Genomic DNA, 19,139 nt, shown 5'->3' on the forward strand with positions numbered 1-19,139 from the left:
TGCTCTGCCACACAGAGCCACTTGAGTTCTCAAGCACGTACCACTGTTGCACACCTCCTCTGGGCATTTGCCAGCATGGCTCCCTCTGCCTAAAATGCATGTGCCACTTCTCTGTGAAGTCTTTCCTGAACACCTCCCCTCGCCAAGGAGACTTGACTGCTCCCCTCTGTGCCCTCACTAAACACTCTGCCAACTTCTAGCACACCTACCACATGTCTTTTGACTTATTCATTGACTCTTCTACTCCTCTACCAAACTTCAAAATCCCTGGAGGGCAAGAACTATGTCTGATTCTATTTGGAATCCAAGCACATAGGCCAGAGCTTCTCACACAGTCAATATTTAGCAAATATTTATTGGATTGATGATGTTGACCATGAAAAATATGGATGTCTTCCTAGGAACTATATATAGAGAAAATCTTTCAAAATTCCAAGGGCATGTGGAAACATAGTGACAATATGAGAATGAGGATTATGTCTGTCTTATGACCGTCAGCAAGTTACTTAAGCTCTCTATGCCTCAATATCCTCAACTGTAAAATGGGGAAATATATACCTCTTAGGGTTGTTATCAGGTGCAACCAAGCTACTATATGCAAAGGGCTTAGAATAGTGCTCCATGCACACTGAGTGCCATTAAAAAGTTAGTTATAATTCTTCACTGCGATATCCCCAGTGTCTAGCAAAGTATCTTGAACATAGCATGAGCTCTTGCTGGATGAATATACCATGACCCTGAAGGATTCATATAAGCAGATTTTACTCCTAAAATAAGCAGGCTGTTTATTTTAAAAAGCTATCACTTGGGGCTGGCCCCGTGGCCGAGTGGTTAAGTTCACGCGCTCTGCTGCAGGCGGCCCAGTGTTTCGTTGGTTCGAATCCTGGGCACGGACGTGGCACTGCTCATCAAACCACGCTGAGGCAGCGTCCCACATACCACAACTAGAAGGACCCACAACAAAGAATATACAACTATGTACCGGGGGGCTTTGGGGAGAAAAAGGAAAAAAATAAAATCTTTAAAAAAAAAAAAAGCTATCACTTGTTCCATAGGGTACCAATTACCTCGCTAATTGTTGACCAAGTTGACCAAGAGCAAGGGCTTCCCAATAGTGAGAGCTACTTAGAGTATCAAACTATTTGTGCAAATTTAAGTTCTAATGATATCAAGACGACAATTAGCCTAAGTATTTTACATGATTTAAAAAAGTTACTTTAAAAGCTATTTTGAGAACTTCATCAACCCTTATAGAGGCAGTCCTTTAAAGATAAATCAATGAAAAAGAAAAAGTCAGGTTGGATGTTTTACTCATATACTTATCATATTACGTGTCTGCTTAGTCAATGCAGGATATCTGCAAGATATTAAAGCTAGAGTAGCTTATAAATTATATCAATACCAGCACTTAAAATATATAGACCTAAAATACTGGATGGGATTTTCAAATTAATTATAAAGGTAGAACCACACTAATTTTATACTGGAATTCTAAAAAGAAATAACAATGATGTGTCAATGTTGGTTTATCACTTGTAACAAATGTACCACCCTGATGGGGGATATAGTGGGCACACTGTGTGGAGTGGAGAGGGGGGAGGCAGGGAGTATATGGGAACTCTCTGCATTTTCCCCTCAATTTCGCTGTGAACCTAAAACCGCCCTGAAAAATAAAGTCTATTGAAAGAAAAAGGAAAAAGTTTTTTAAAAAAGACCAGCAACGTAAAAAATATAATAAAATAAACATACTCACTATTTCTGCTGTATGACCCCTAAAGGTATGGTAACATTTTCCCGTTTCTGCACTCCATAGTTTACAAGTCTTATCGAAGGACCCAGTGGCAATTTTGTCACTAAAATTTGAAAAAAAATTTTGTGGACTTTGAAATCAAATCCAATCACAGTATATCACACACTGAAATAAGACCAGATATTAATATATGGATCTCTACTCAGAAATTTACTTCACTTTTAAAACACTAAGCAATCCTTTATTTGTTTCAGTGGATAACAAAATAAATGTCTAATTTTTTAATGGTATCAGTTTATCTTTTAATTTTAAAGATTCTACGTTAAAGAAATATGTTTAGGATTACAAAATCTTTTAAATTAGCACAATGAATATGGTAAAAGATTTAGTTTAGAAAATTACTAACAAATGAAAATAATGTATAACATGAGTTATATAAACATAGAAAAACTCTATTAGCATGTCTACTGAAAAGGATAACATAGAATTTACAAGAAGAAAACTGAAAAGATATAAATCCAGTTAACCATATAGCTAGACAAAGTTTTGAAAAATTAGACAGTGAGTGTCTCCTTGTCAAAATATTATCTCCTTGTCAAAATATTATCCTTATTATTCCAGTTTTAAGGTCTTTGAACAAGAAAGAGGGTTGAAAGAGGAGATATGATAAAGACTTCAGTCCCTTTCAAACAAGAGCTTCTGTGTTTATTGTTGAGCAAAGCTACTGTCAACACCCAAGAGGTAAGAGCAGGATAGAATGGAATTTTGTCATGGAACTAAAATCTTTTCCTTTATCCCTGACCCCTATCTGTCCTTTAAATAGCAAATCATCAAAATGTTCACCCAATTGGATTATCATTTACAGTGCAAGCTCCTTGTCCAAAAGTGTGAGGGGTCTTGAGATCTAAAACATCTATCCCAAAGCAAATTATAAGTGCTCAGCACAGTTTCAGGATTTATATTTGTCCAGACTAACACTGACATCTTGCTTCTCACCCCTGTTCTCAGGCCACCCACATAGTATTTCTGTGGTCTGCAATACCAAAGGGAAGCAAGGTCCTTTCTGTTGATGCTCCAGGGACATCTTGTCCTGCGGAATACTCATCCCCCCATCAAAGCTTTCTAACACACAAGGCTGGTTTTCCACAAGCCAGTCTCTGCACTGGTGCTCTCCTTTGACATCCAGTCTAAGGCATTTTTCCATCAGCTGCCGATGTCTTTCAACTTCTGCTCAAGATGTACTGAAAGCCCTACGAGTTCTTCATCAGTTCCCTCCATTCATTTTCATCCTTCCTGCCCCTCAAACACATTGGTCTCAAGTTGCTACTGTTTCTTGATCCATTTCTGTTCTATCACATATGGCTCTCTATATCCATTGGGTACCACATTATAAAAGATTTACTAATTTCAATGATTTTTAAAATTACTTTATTGAATCAAAGCTTACTCTTGATCTAATGTATAAAACAAATAAACACTAAACTGAGTGAAGCTTGTTTCTCTCTCTCTCTTACACACACACACACACACTCCCTCTTAGTCTTCAGTGGTTCTCTTAAATTCACTCCACTGAAACTCCAATGCCCAAAGTGTAGTGAAAATTGTTGCTTTAACCCATACATAAATCATCAGACTATGTCACTGGACAAGTGGGTTCTTCATCAGGGGCACCTGGTAGAATTCAATAGAGGAACCAAAAAGTGAGGAGTGTTCCTCACATCTCCATCCCCAGAGACCTTAGTTCTCAGATAGACATCCAAAAACATCATGTCTGTTAAGTCGACTATTAAAGGAGACGGTACTATATTATAGACAACATACTTTTAAAATCCTTTAAATAACATTGCAATTAAAGTAGGGATTATATCAGAAGTAAAACAGTGTCATTTCTAATTTCAATAAAATCTTTCTCTCCCATAAGTTGGTGCAATAAAGTATTATAAAAATGATCATTCTCTACAATGTAAAAATGCATGCATCAAAGTTAAATTTTCTGTAATTTACTTGAAATATTTAATCATTTTAATTGTACCAATTAAGTTTTTGCCATCACAATTAACGTGTTTTGAAAGTGTATTACATTTTTTAAAAGATGTAATGACATTAGCAACCTAGATGATAAGTTTTTACAAATTGTGGTATAAAATTTCTGTTCTAAGTGCACCACATTTTTATAAAATTCCTCCTATTGCCGCTGCCACTATCCTAGACTAAGTGTCCATCATCTCATGTGTGTATTATTGCTTCTGCCTCCTAACTGATCTCCTTGCCTCCTGTTTCTTCCCACCCCAAAACCCCTGATCCCTTCTCTCTGCCAGAGCAATCCTGGAATAGCGCTTTCCTTATGTCACTCCCATGTCCACAAACTTTTCTTAGCAACTCAGTCCCCCAGAACAGAATTCAAACTACACGGAATGCTCTGACTTCACCCGCTTCTGTTTCTCAACATGGCATGTTCACCACAGAGACTGGCCGCTGAATGTGCCTGACAATGCCCCACCAGAAACACTGGGCTGCTAAGGTCCCTTCGCCCAGGGTGTCCTCACCCCTCTCTCCACCTTCCATCTTTCATGCCTACACTTTAATCTCACAGCATCCTTAACCAGGAAAAATCACAATGATCTCTTGCTCTTCTTAACTTTTAAACCATTCACTGTTTTTTTCTACTTATCATAATGCTTCAGGAACACAAACATATTTATTGAAGCAGCTTGGTTAATGGGAAAAGTCAGTTAAAGGGGGAAATCACAAAAAAAATACACGTTAAAAATTTCTAGTGAAATATATACATCCATCTGCCAATCTTGTGACAAGAGGCCAAGGCCTTATCAGCTAATTGGAGTTCATTATCTGTCTTACAGAAATCACATCCAACCTCCATAATTTCCAATTTTCTTTTCTTTAAAGTGGAATGAGAACTTAAGGAACCTAAACACACTCACAGAACAATCCAAGTGCCGAATTTTTCTAAATTTTTACAATAGGTTTTCTAATTTTTACATAGGTCTCATCTACAACGTCACTTACTAACAACTTTTCAAAGATTTACCTTATCTATGTCTTCACAGAAAAAACAGCTTTATTTTCACACTCATATTTTATTTGTTTAAGCAGTATTTAATTAAATGACGTATTAAATTACATAATTACAATTGAGAGCACCACCAACATAAGCAGGTTTGTGCACAAATACAACTCACTCTTAAATAGCTTAGAGCCTAACCAGTGAGAAGAGAAGTTAAGCAGCCCAGTGGGCAGCCTAGTTGCTGCAAGCATTCAGGGAATCATAAGCATCAGTAGCATGTTGCACAAAAGGATAGAGAATGTTGGTTAATCTATTGAATTGGGTAGCTAGAGGCTGCTTTAAAAATCCTTCTAGTGTATTTGGTTCTGTTTTTAGCATGTTACTATACACATTTTTTTCTACCTGGTAAGATTGTAAACTAACTTCTAAACAAAGCAAACCACGTTATGTATGTATGCACATTCTCCAGAAGCATCAGCCCAGTGCTGTCACATCAGTAGGAGCTGCCTGTCCGAGAACTCCCATGGGCAGAGAGTCAGCCTTGCTCAAGCTTGAACTGTCTCTCCCCTTAACTACTGTGTGATCCTGGGAGGGGTGCTTGATTTTTATATACTTTACACGAGGACAGTAATACCTATCCCAAAGCTCCTCTAAGCACTGAAGGAGGTATTTAAAAGACTTTCAAAGCACATATCAGGCACTCAATAAATTTTAATTCTATGTCTTCTTCCTTTCCTCTCCCAATAGATGGAGGAAGAGATGAATCAATGAATTAATGGATTAATTAAGGAATAAGTGAATGAGTGAATGTCTTTTTACCCGTAAGGATTGTTGAACGCTATGGCATAAACCACATTCCTGTGGCCCTCCAGGGTGTGGAGCTCCTCTCCAGATGCGGTGTCCCAGAGTTTGCATGTCCGATCGTAGCTTCCTGTGATAAAGCTAACACAAGGAATATAAACAAATCACAAGGCGATAATAACAGTGTTTAATAAAGACTGCTTTTATTTACCTGCAGGATAATAACCCCATTTACCTTGCTTTTTAGGATGGAAATTGTGTATGTAGAACAAACAGTTGAATTAGGAACAATATCTAAATCCTTTAGTTTGGAAATTCTCCAATTTCATCCCAAACGCAAAAAGGAGTTGCTAAATAAAATAAAGAGTAATCCTGCCAACAATCATTCTTATAATATCAATAATCATATAACTAAATAATGCTAATAATACATAACATTTTCTGAAACTCTAATATATCTCAATAAACACTATCATTCTTCCAGTTAGTCAGACCATAAAATCTTAGCATCATCTTTGATTCCCCTCTTTCCCTTACATCCCACACAAAATCTTTTAGTAAATTCTGTTAGCATAACCTCAAAATACATCCCTAGTATGGCCATTTCTCACCAGCTCCATCGCCTCCATCTTTTGCCTAAATAAGTGAAACCATCTAATGGGTCTTGGCTCACACATGGCCCTTAAAAGTCAAGTATTTTCCTCACAGAAATTGGAGGTATTTTTTTAACCTTCCTCAAATGACTTCTTAGCAATCTAGAGGTAAATTTAAACTTCTGCCTGCAGTGTACAAGGCCGGCATCCTTGGCTATCTCTGAGACCTCAACTTCTCCCCAAAGTACATCCTGACCAGCCAGATTCACCTTCTTGCTAGTCTCTGAAGAACTGCATGGTTTCTTTTATACTTGCTAGTCCTGGCTAAGGACCATCATCCCCAGGACCTGCAACAATGACTGGCACACTAGTAAGTGTTAGAGAAATGTTTAATATTCAACAATCCTTTAACATGACTGCTGTACTACAAGAATAGTTAGTATATTGACCTCTAATATTTTAATTCAAAATGCTGCAGTATCTTATTATTTTTTAAATATTCTGTTAGGAAAGATATTTCCCCAGCAGAAAAAAAAAAAATGCACAAAATTGAAAAGCCAGTCTGAATGTCAAGTGGTGTGATAAAAGGTGAAAACAAACTCTGATATCTAAACTCAACTAAACAGGAAGGTTGACAAGCCATTTTCCTCCTAGCTTCTTTGGGAATGTAAATTGATACAGTCATTATGGAAGACAATATGACGGTTCCCCCAAAAAATTTAAAAATAGAACTACCATATGACCCAGCTGGGTTTACATCCAAAGGAAATGAAATCAGGATCGCATAGAGATCTCTGCAGTCAAGTTCATTGCAGCATTGTTCACAATAGTCAAGATCTGAGAACAATTTAAGTGTCCATCAAGGGATGAATGGATAAAAAAAAAATGTGGTGCATAATAATGGAATATTATTCAGCCATGATAAAGAAGGAAATCCTGCCATTTGTGACAACATGGATGAACCTGGGTGACATCACGCTAAGTGAAACAAGCCATACACTGAAGGACAAATACTGTATGAGGTCACTTACATGTGGTACATAAAAAAACAAAGTTGAACTCATAGAAGCAGGGAGTAGACCAGCAGTTACCAGGGGTTTGGGGGTGGGAGAAATGGGGAGATGTTGGTTAAAGGGTACAAAATTGAAGTTCAGTAGGATAATTAAATCTAGAAATCTAATGTATGGCATGATGACTATAGTTAATAATACTGTACTGAATACTGGAAATAAGCAAAAAGAATAGATTTCAAGTGCTTTCATCACAAAAAAATTGGTAACTGTGAGGAGATAAGCTAATTAGCTTGACTGTAGTAATTATTTCATTACATATATGTATATCAAATCATCACATTGTACCCCTTAAATATATACAATTTTTATTTTAAAAAATTTTTATCCCTTGATTGTTAGAAATAGTGAATAGAAATAGAAATAAATACGCAGAGCACAGAGCATTCTTAGGGCAGTGAAACTGCTCTGTGTGATACTGTAATTGTGGATACATGTCATTATACATCTGTCAGCCCACAGGATGTACAACACCAAGAGTGAACCCTGATGTAAACTATGAACCTTTAGTGATAACGATGTCTCAATGTAGGTTCCTCAACTGTAACAAATGTAAAACTCTGTGGAGGATGTTGATAGTGGGGGAGGCTGTGGGTGTGGGGGGGGCAGGAAGTATATGGGAAATCTCTGCACTTTCTGCTCACTTTTGCTATGAACCTAAAACTTCTCTAAAAAATAAAGTCTATTAAAAAAATTTTTTAAATAAATAAAGAACCTTACCAAGAGCCCGATTTATTAAGTGCAACGTTAGTCAATGGCAGTATATGTGCTCTCAGAACCTTCAATGAAAGAAAACAACATTTGTTTTAAACTCAAAGTTAAGTTTAATTCATTAATTTTAACTTCAAACCAATGAAGACAGCCAAGTTTGTCGTAATTATACATAATAAATGGACAATATCCAATATCTGAACAAATGTGAAAGAATACATTGTACCTCTTATTATTAAGATCAATAACACATTTGGTAGTTACAGATAATCTGTGTTTTCCATCAATTTGGCTTTAAGATAAATTGTGGCTATTAAATAAGGTACCCAGTTGCACTCATTTATAATATTTTCTTTTACATATTGCACATGGTTTTCCATGAAGAGTGTATAGAGGAAATGTACTGAATACGTTTCAAATACAGATTTTACAATGTATTACCACTTTTTGAATCCTGAAGCTCCTTTAGATAAAGTCAGGATATGTCTAATCTTTCAATCCCTACATTGTCTAGCAGATAGTGAATGCTTAATATTCATTGAATGAATATACTTAAATTGGATAGCCTGTTTATAGATAGAGTGCTTGACTAGGCTGGGACAGTCCCAGTTATGTCTGCTGCCAGAGTGTAACTATTAATAGCGTCCCCTTTCACTATTAAAAATGTTCCCTTTGGAGGATAGATTAAAAGGTCCGGCTGGTTATTTAGCTCATATTTGAAGTTAAATAGTGCCACCTACTGGAAAAAGAAATATTATAAGAATCACCTTGTCCTCTTTCAGTAAATTGAATAGATTAATACAAAAGATTGCCTGGATATTTTGTATCAGATAGAATATGCTGAATATATAGATAATTGTCATATTTTATTATAATTATATTTAAATCATAAAAATTAGCATAATATGAAGCAATTCTGGAATAAACTATTAAATATTGTTAATAAAGAGAAAATAAAAGTTGATCTTGAAGTAACAAATGACTACATTTGTTATATTTTTAATTTAATCATTAAAAACTATAGGAAAAAATTAACGTATTTATATTACATTAAAGTTATTATATAAGCCCTATCAATAAAAAATTTACTGAAATACAGTTAGTTCACATGGAAGCAGAAAATTTGAAATATTGATATACCATAAAACACAACTTCTTATTACTCCAACTGGAAGAAATTTTTTATTTATTCACTAACTTAACTACCTTAACGGTTACCCTTTAACTTTATCATTATAAAGAAGAGCTGAACTTACTAGAATTAAACTTATTCATTTAACTTCTCAAGACATAAATGTTTGAATTTCATCCATTCATTCAACAAACATTTTTGAGACAGTCTGAGCAAATACATGTGAGGCACTGAGGCAAAGAGAAAGCTTGATTTGTATTTTACCTCAAATTAACAGGATATCAATTAATTCATCGAAATTCTTCTACCTAGTATTTTTTTCAATACACATTACCTTAAAAAGATAGAATTTGTGATTGCTGTGCTGTCCGAGTTTATCCTGTAATCTCCGTATCAGAAGTTTCACTTGGTCTTTTCGTGAAGCTGTAATTAGAGGCTCTGCTTTCTGAATCTCTTCCACTAACGTATCAACATCGCTGCTGAAATTCACACACACACACACACACGCAAATGTTATTTTTTTCTGTGCAAAACATTGCATATACATTCATGACATGAAGAATGGCATTGCTTTACAAAGCACCACGTTTATAAAATGTCAAGAACACCATCATCTTCACCAAGAGATTTCTAGGGGAAAAAAAATCATACAAATCAATAACGAGCACAGACAAAAACCACTCGAGTTCTCTAGAATAACTTTCATTAGCTGAGACTTCTCCCATGGATGTGCGAAGAATCTGATTGCTTACCTAAGAAAGCCAAGTGTATCCTGGTTCTGAACATGAGCTCTTTCTCTTTATTTTTTCCTGTTTCTTTTTTTCTTTTAAATGAACATCTGGTACTCCTATACCTCCCACTTTACACATGTTCTCTCATCTACTCCTGTAACAACTCTCTCATTTAACACTTTTATCATAACCATTTTAGTAATGAAGAAAATGAGATTCAAAAAGGTTAGGTTTTAAATATTTTTAGGGAAAGAGAAAGTACTTAACCAAAAATAAACATTCGAAGAATTATTATTATTATTATTATTATTATTATTGGCTATAACACTATTTCCCTCAAAGAAAAGTGGTCTGCAAAGTGTAGATTCAAGTTTCCCCCAGTATTCAAGTCTGGTAAATTTTGCTAGTCCAGAATAATATTAGTTCAAGACAAATACTAATGTCTATATACCACAAAGCATCTAAAATAGGGTCATTTTGCAAAACATGTCACAAATACGTATCAAGAAAGGACTCGTGGCCCAGCTGTGAGGGAGGTGTTGGGTTAGCTGACAGCCTCCAGCTCAGCTCCTCCAGGATCCACCTCAGCACTGGAGCCCAGGGCACACTCTTCTTGGTGGCCCTTAGCCCAGGGCTGAGTAAGAGGGTAGTGCAAGAGCCCGGACATTACTGCCTGGTGAGGGACCCCTGTAACTGGCAAGCTTTGCTCCGGAGCTCCCCTTTGAGCTGGCAGAGATTCTGTGGTCAAATCTGCATCATCATCATCATCATCATAGTTGATGGCTCCTCCTGCCTGACCCTGCTTTATCTCCTGGTCTGTCACAGGTGTCACTTCTCAACAACCTTTTACCCACCTCCCTCTGTCTCAGCATCTGCTCCCAGAAATGTGAACTCTGATAAGCATCCTTCTCCTCTTCATAAATAAACGTGTCCTGAGCTCCAGTGCTGTGGAAGGCACTGAGCTGGGAGACTATCCACTTGGCTAACAGTTACTGACTATCTACTATAGGTGAGGCCCCACAAGTGCAAAAGATATGGTCCCAGCTCTCAAGAAATACAATCTATCAGAACAGGAGTGAATATTTGGAATGGAAATGAATCAGAGACAGTTTATAATGATGACTTTAATAAACTCCAAGAGATTCAGTTGCTGAAAGAGTTATACTCATAAGAGTTAGAAAGATAAGGGCCAGCCACAGTGGCCTAGTGGTTAAGTTCAGTGCGTTCTGCTTTGATGGCCCAGGTTCGGTTCCCGGGAGCAGACCCACACTGCTCTGTTAGTGGCCATGCTGTGCTGGCTGTCCACATACTAAAAAATAGAAGAAGACTGGCACAGATGTCAGCTCAGGGCAAATCTTCCACAGCAAAAAGAAAGAAAGGAAAAGAAAAGATAATAATGCCTCTTGGAAAGGTTTCCAACAACTATTACAAATCAAAACAGATTTCCTACCAAGATCTAAATTAGCCAGATATTTAATCCATACACCCCCCAGCCTGCAGTATCCTAATTGCTATTTTCCAATACAGTAACTCCAGTATGTCACATATACTGCAGGTGTTTTTACACGCAGAACACTCCCAGATTCTTGACCAGAACTATAAATAAGATTCATACTTTATTTTTTTTTCTTTGAGACATTTATTTACTACATAGGATGACTACAGCATCCTATGGAGAAGTTCAGTCTTTGGTCACGGTGTTGAGAGCTCCTGGTTTCACAGCCCCACAAGCCCTCTTTGAAATGACCTATGGATCTATACTTTCAAACACAAAATCTGTGATTTTAGTGACTCTTTAGCTGAAAGTCATTCTCTTGTATAGTTTACCTGTACCACTCATATGATGTTCTATTGTGTACAAGTTGTGTCTCAAACTAGACAATAAGCCCATTGGAGGGTAGGAATTATGATTAGTATCTTTACAGCCTCTCACAGAATCTAACCCAGAGCTTTGCATGTAGGAGGTACAAATACATCATTGCTGACTAAGTGGATTTACATCTAGCAAAGGAACTTTCTGCACACTGGCATAATCACGTGAATCAGTAGTATGTTCCATTTACAAAAATAATGGAAAAGCTTGATTTGATCTTAGGCCTTGTCTTCCCTGAAAACAGATTAAACAAGGGTTGTTGTAGATGAAATTCAATGATATTATCTCTGCCACTGTTTATTCTTTGATTAAAAAAAAAAAACCTATTGAGTACCTTCTCTATGCCAGGCACTTGGAATAAGACTTGGACTCTATCTAAGCCATGATCCTCCAAGCCATGCCCTGTCCTCAGCCTAAGAAAGTGTCCCCTTAAATTCTAAACCTCTCCAGTGGCAGCAGCTCTCACCAGCCATATGGCTTTTGGGCTTACTTTAAAACTTGGGAGCAGCTCGTTTACTGTTTCATTTTGGTTATGGGAGAGGTCCTTTTGCTGACACTCTCTGTTCCCCTCCCCATTAATCAGGACAAAGTAAAAGGACGATAATGGAAAAATCACTTATTTCTCTGGGCCACAACTCTAAAACACATATCGTGGTATTTTTGTCCTATTTTCTCCCACTGAGAATATTTTCACCTTATCTGAACTTGGGCTCAGATATAATCTGGAACAAGTATAATCAGTCCCTTGAAGGGGAATTTTGCATAAGATTCCCTAAAGGGAATGAATTCTGGGCAATCTGATCTCACAAGATTTCTCACAAGGGGATTTCCTCCAGGTGCACAAGCTTCTGAGACAAAGATTTGGTCCTCCCAACTCCGCCCTGTGACAATTAATGAAGAGGAATGTATGCAGTCAGCCCAAGGAGACATTTATCAACTAAGAAAATAACAGGCGCAGCAATATTCTTAAAATTCTATAACCAGTACTCCTCAAAAATGCTAAGGTCATCAAAAATAAGGAAAGTTTTGAGAAACTGTCACAGTCATCAGGAGCCTAAGCAGAGGTGACAACAGAATGCAATATGGTGTCCTAGATGAGATCTTGGCAGAGGAAAAGAGAATTAGGCAACTAAGGAAAACTGAATGAAATATAGTCTTTAGTTAATAACACTGTATCAACACTAGTTCATTAATTGTGACAAATGTACCATACTAAGCTAAGATGTTAATAATAAGGGAAACTAGGTGTAGGGTATCTGGAAACTCAGTCTTCACAACTTTCCTAAACCTATCCTAAATTAAAAAGTTTATTGAAAAAGAACAGCTTGTTTAGGAAGAAAAAGATGGTAGATTGATGACCCTTTTTCCACCTTCTCTTCATGCAGCAAGACACTCAAGTAGAACTCACTGAAACAGGAAATAATATAGCACAGAAGGACAATTTTTTCTAGTAATGTGTTGTCTGTAGTTTATGCAGCTCATCCACACAACATCTTACGCTAGGGTTTTCCAATAAAAATTCTGGGTATGAAATACATGTTGCATTATATAGCCCACTTACCTGGGACCGAGATCAAGCAAATCTATGGATTTGGTCTTTAGCTCTCCACTCTTTTCATATTCCAACATAATTCCTATAAAAAGAAACAAATATTATAAAACATTTATAATGACAACCTATGTCAAAAGTTAACCTACACTGACATAATTTTTCTTCATTTTTCAACATAATACATATGCAGTGATATCTGATTCTAAAACAAGATTGTGAAGACTCACTTTTCCCTGGTCCTTCCTCTAAATACAACCAAACATCTTTGAAATGATTCAACAGACAATGCTAAAATAATTGAAAGTTGCATAGAAGAAGGTAGACTGGCTAGAGACCTCAGGACTTAAGAAATGACAATGTGCTAAGTGCCCTGGGTTTTCTCTTATCTCCCATATACCCCAAACTGGGGACCAGAGGGACCTGGAAGCACCAAAAAGCATAGGCAACTAAAACCAAAAACAAATAACAAAGCTTGCTTTCTGTGGCCGAAGGGCCAGGAAAAGGAAAGTAAAAAAAAAAGTCATGAGGAGCCCTAAACCCTGCTCCACAACTAGGGCCCCTGCGGACCATTCAACCCACCAGTGGAAGCTGGGGGCTGTCCCTGTCCCCACTGCAAAGCTGGGCCCCAGCAGCAGTCTGATCTGCCTGTAGCAGCTGCAACAGTAAAGCCCCAGACCTTCTCAAGCCCTGCTTATCAGCTGGGCCCCCAGTGGGCCATCTGATCAGCCTAGAGCAGTGTCAGCGAAGTCCCAGGATCTCTCAGACCCCACTGCACAATGGAGCCATTAGTGGGCAGTCCCATCCACCCACAAAAGGGACAGCAGTGACGTCCTGGGATGTCCCAGACCCCACTGCACCAAGCAGGCACTGAAGCAGTATTGTCTCCCTGCCTTTCCACCAGTGGCATAACCAGGCCCAAGGGCCTGTCCCCCACCCCAAGAAGGTCACCCAGTGAGAGCAGGCAAACTGTGGAAGTACCTTCTTTCCCTGCAGGTGGCACCAGCAGGGACTGAGCAGGAAGCTCAGCAACACCAGAAAAACAAAGCAGACCAGAATAACATTGCAAGGACTCAGAAAACTAAACTGCCATTGGAATTAAAGCCCACAAAAGTGGACCAGAACATATATGCTAAATCTAAACATGGGCACAGCCTGCCAAAACAGATTTAGATAGGATCAAGAATCTCCTAACATAATAACCAAAATGTCCAGGATACAAGAAACGAGAAAAGACAATCAATGAACCCCAATACCCAGACAGTAAAAGAAAAAATCATCCATCAGACCAAGAACCAGAGAAAGACAATCAACAAATACAAAGACAGAGATGAATGAGATGCTGGAATTATCTGACAAGGATTTTAAAGGAGGTGCCACAAAAATGTTTCAGCAGTCATTTACAAATTCACTTGAAACAAATGAAAAATCTCAGAAAATAAATAGAAGTTATTAAAACAAACCCAATGGAAATTACAGAACTGAAAAAATACAACAAGCATAATGAAAAACTTGAATAGGCTCAATATTACAGTGGAGATGATAAAGGATAGAATCAGCGATCTTGAATATGGACCAGTGGGTCTCAAAAGTTTTGGCCTCAGAACCACTTCACAGTCTCTAAATCATTGAGGACACCAAAGAGTTTTTGTTTATGCAACATTTTCCATATTAAAATTGAGGTTTTTTTAAAAAACAAATTTAAATAGCAATAATAAACATAGTTTATTATTATGTTAACATAAAGTAATATATTTTATAGAAACCATTATATTTCCCAAAACAAAAAACTGTAAGAAGAGTAGCACTGGTTTATGCTTCGCAAATCTCTTTAATATCTGGCTTAAAGACAGCTGGATTCTCATCTCTGCTTCCACATTCAAGCTGTTGCTATATGTTGCTTTGGATGAAGTCTAAAGAAGAAATCTGGTCATACACAGCTGGAAAAATGAAGGAATATTTTAATTGCCTTTTCAGATAATTATGGATAATCGTCTTTGATACTACATTAAAACTTAAAAAATGGTACTTTCATAAAGATTGATTGCAATATAGAATCTGAAGACACATCAATGAACTCTTCATACTCTGTTACATTAAAACCCATTGGTCTATCTCACACTTTCAAAGGATATTTTACCTACATTTGATTTATAACATCATGCACAAGACATTTGAAAAATATCAGTTTACTGAATTATGCATATCTTCCAAATGTTGACATAGTTCATAGGACAATATCCAAAGAATCGCCTTTGTTAATATCACTACCAATATCTATCATCAGAAAACTCTTCTACTGTCAGTAAGCTGTCAAGCTCATGGTGGTAGATATAAGTTCACCAAAATTCTAATTTTTGCTTGAAAGCTCAAATTTTATCACTGGCAAGAAATTCTGATAGTTTTTCTTGAAAGTTTCAGGCTCGCTTTGCTCATTTTCAAGAAAATGCCTGCCAAATGTCCAAGTCTGAAAATCATGTTTGTTTCTCAGTCAGCCTTTCAAGGAAAAATGGTGTTCCATGAAAAAAACAGCTAGTTCATCTCTCAACTCAAAAAATTGCCCAAGTGCTTTCCTTAAGACAAGTACCGTACATCACTGTGCTGGAGTGACCTATGAGTATTTCCTGTTTCATTACTCAACATGCATGTACTCATATGTCAGCATTTTACTACATTAGTAAGCTTTATTGCATCATCAAGGACATTCTTAAATGAAACTGAAGGGCTTTTTTCCTATTGCAAGTGTGTGTCAGGGAGGAATACAATGACTGCTATTAGAGTTGGTGCCACTGCCTTGATTTCTAGTAAGGCACCAGCAGTTTCACTCTCCACTGCTTTTGCACCATTAGTACAAATGTCAATACAGTGAAAACAGCAAATGATACCTTATTGTTATTATGCAGAGATTTGACCTTGAGGCCCCACTGAAAGGACCCAAGGGCCCCTAGGGATTCTCCTATAATTTGAGAATTATGGCTATAGACCGTAATTTGATGTAACAGATACGATTCCAGTAGTATTCCAGTAAAAGAGAAAATAAGAAATTCTAACAAAATACTGTATACTTTTCAAAAGCACTGAACCATTGAGATAGAATGTGGCAGAGTTGAAAAGGCATGTACTTGGCATCAAACACATCCAAGTTTGAGTTCCAGCTCAACTCCTTACTTATTTCATGATACTAGGAAAGTAATCTCTTTATATCTCAGTTTTCTCATCTGTGGATGATACCTTCAGTTTGCTGCTTGAGATTAAATAATGTGTATATAAAGCACCTGGCATGTAGAAAGTCTCATTGAATAGTGCTTATTATCTAGCTATGAACCAAATACTACCCTGTGACATAGCCTAATGGTCACCTTGTATTACTTATAATCGCATCTGACTTCTCTCCCCAGTGAGATTGTAATGTCTTTAAGAGAAGAAAACATATGCTTCTCTATACTCCCAGAAGGACCCTCTTCAGAATGAGTCATGGTGATTTATGCACAGTAGGCTTATGACTTGGCCAGGTTCAAGTACAAGCAATACAGTCAAATGGACAATACTTACAACTTCCCCCTCTGGCTTCCATTTCTCCCCCAGCTGGGCCTGTGCCTCCCCATTATCTTCATGCTCCTTCGACTTTCTCTTCTAGTAATGACTGACTCACTTGACTGTGTGCGCCTGGGTCCACCTGCTCTTTATCCCTCTCGTCTACCATGAAATTTGGTACACAGGAAATGTCCATACAGGGCTTGTTGAATACGTGAAATAACTGGTAGGTGATTGGATGAGTGTCCTCAGATTGCATAATGCAATTGACATTCCCTGTCTTTACAACATGCGGCCTTTCAGAAATAATTGACAAAATGACCAACTCCCTCTTTCCTCAAATACTATCCTCTATAGGGTTTTACGAAATCTCTCAATCGCTCCATCTTTTCCTCCACTCTGCTACTTCTTACCCCCCTGTACTGGTTCCTGCTCTTCTGCCTGACCTCAAATACTGCTGGTCTTTAGGGTTCAAGTCTAGGACTTCTTCCCTTCTCACTTCACACTTTTTCCCTATATAAATTTACGCACACCCATGGCTTTAATTACCATCAATATGCCAACAATTATCACCTGTAACTCTCCAAGCTGGACCTCCTCTGAGACTCAGACATGGAGATGTCTCACCTGCACCTCAAACAAGATCAGGATCTTTCCCTTCAATCCTGCTTCTCCTCCAGAGTTTCTTTCTCAGTGTTGGACATCACCACTCACCCAGCTGCACAACTACAATCTTGGAAGGAATTCATCTCAACACAGTTTCCCTGGACTGAGTTGGCACAACCTAAGCAGGGAACCCAAGCAGCTGTTACATAAGGACGTATGACATTTTAGAACAGAAAAATCTAGATCTAAATGCTTTTAATGACTCAACAAAACTGCCCAGAACACCATGACACAGCAGGCAAATGACTGTAATTAAGAGACTAGTTTGACGTAGTTTTGTTTTGCTTTATTCCCCCTAAAAGTAATTCTTTTATATCAAAGACCTGAAGCCAAATTTTAGTCTAAGAAGCAAACTTACAAAGAAAAAGAGTGGTTGGAGAGCCAACCCCTGTAAATACTGTTCTTATTTCCTTAGAGTGAAAATAGGCTCCTTGTGCCACATTAAACTTTCCAGCAAAATACAGATCTTACAACATTGTTAAAATCTGTTTAAAAACCTACTTATATCCCACATGTTGTTGAAAGGATTTAACGGGGCTTACAAAGATAAACAGAATACAAAAAGCTAGAATTGGAAGTAGATATTAAATAGATACATTGGCAAGGGAAGATTCAATTAAAGGAAAGATCACATTTAGAATTGCATTGAATACCTAAACATAAAATTAACAAGAAATGTGCAAGACCCAGCTGTACTACTGTATATAAAAGAAAATTGTGATAAATGGAGAGACAATTCTAGATGAGAAAACTCAATACTGCAAAGATGTCAAATTAATCTATGGAGTTAAAGTAATTATAAAGATTTTACGTTTTGGAATTTGAAAACTTACCAAATAGTAGAACAGACTATGAAACAATGAAGTGTGGTTCTGATACAAAACTATATCCATAAAATAGAATTACCTATAGATGCAAATTTTAAAATGATTTGAAGGTAGTATTTCAGATCAATGGAGAAAGACTAGATTATTCAATAAATAATAATATAATAATCAGCTGGATTTGGAAGAATTAATAAAATTGAATTTCTACCACACAATGTACAAAAATATATTCTAGGCTGATCAGAGATTTTAATATTAAAAATAAAATATGAAATGGTTAAATAATAGAACATATTTATATCTTGGTGCTTGTAATTGGCTTTTTAAGCATGATGTGAAACTCAACAGCTAAAAAAGAAAAAACCGACAGATTTGTCTGAAGCAAATTTTAAGTTTCTACATAGTAAATGATGCCACAAAGTTGGGGCTGGCCCTGTGGCCGAGTGGTTAAGTTCGCGCGCTCCGCTGCAGGCGGCCCAGTGTTTCGTCAGTTCGAATCCTGGGCGCGGACATGGCACTGCTCATCAAACCACGCTGAGGCAGCGTCCCACATGCCACAACTAGAAGGACCCACAACTAAGAATATGCAACTATGTACCTGGGGGCTTTGGGGAGAAAAAGGAAAAAAATAAAATCTTTAAAAAAAAAAAAAAATGATGCCACAAAGTTAAAGGCAAATGATAACGAGCAAAAAAAGTTTCAACTATAAACACAAAGCATAAAAAAGGTAATATAAAGAATCCTAAAAGTGATTTTAAAAAAGAAAACGGACAAAAGGTGTGAACAGTCAATTTGCAAAGAATGAAAATGATCAATAAACCGAAAAAAATGAAATGCTCCCAACTTCATTAACAAGAAATACAAAATAAAATAACAG

General features: G+C 37.2%; 1 protein-coding gene and 1 non-coding gene across 10 annotated transcripts in view; both read right to left on the reverse strand.

The window, feature by feature from the left end:
- DAW1 (dynein assembly factor with WD repeats 1) overlaps positions 1-19,139 on the reverse strand; it is a 42,734-nt gene that overhangs the window by 18,649 nt on the left and 4,946 nt on the right. For 6 of the 9 annotated variants that reach the window (XM_070489547.1, XM_014835982.3, XM_014835981.3 and 3 more), the window contains exons 2-6: positions 13,248-13,320; positions 9,417-9,561; positions 7,960-8,018; positions 5,595-5,717; positions 1,754-1,853 (exon numbers count right to left, since the gene is read on the reverse strand). In XM_070489547.1, the coding sequence (XP_070345648.1) occupies positions 1,754-1,853; positions 5,595-5,717; positions 7,960-8,018; positions 9,417-9,561; positions 13,248-13,320 (500 nt within the window). The remainder of the gene's footprint in view (positions 1-1,753; positions 1,854-5,594; positions 5,718-7,959; positions 8,019-9,416; positions 9,562-13,247; positions 13,321-19,139) is intronic. The other 3 variants (XM_070489548.1, XM_070489545.1, XM_044751510.2) reach the window with 1 other exon arrangement.
- Positions 11,452-11,562, reverse strand: LOC123278571 (small nucleolar RNA SNORA25). The gene has a single exon (XR_006516012.1). It is a non-coding gene; the product is annotated as a small nucleolar RNA SNORA25 (small nucleolar RNA).

The sequence above is a fragment of the Equus asinus genome, chromosome 19 (assembly GCF_041296235.1).
Source record: "Equus asinus isolate D_3611 breed Donkey chromosome 19, EquAss-T2T_v2, whole genome shotgun sequence".
NCBI lineage: Eukaryota > Metazoa > Chordata > Mammalia > Perissodactyla > Equidae > Equus > Equus asinus.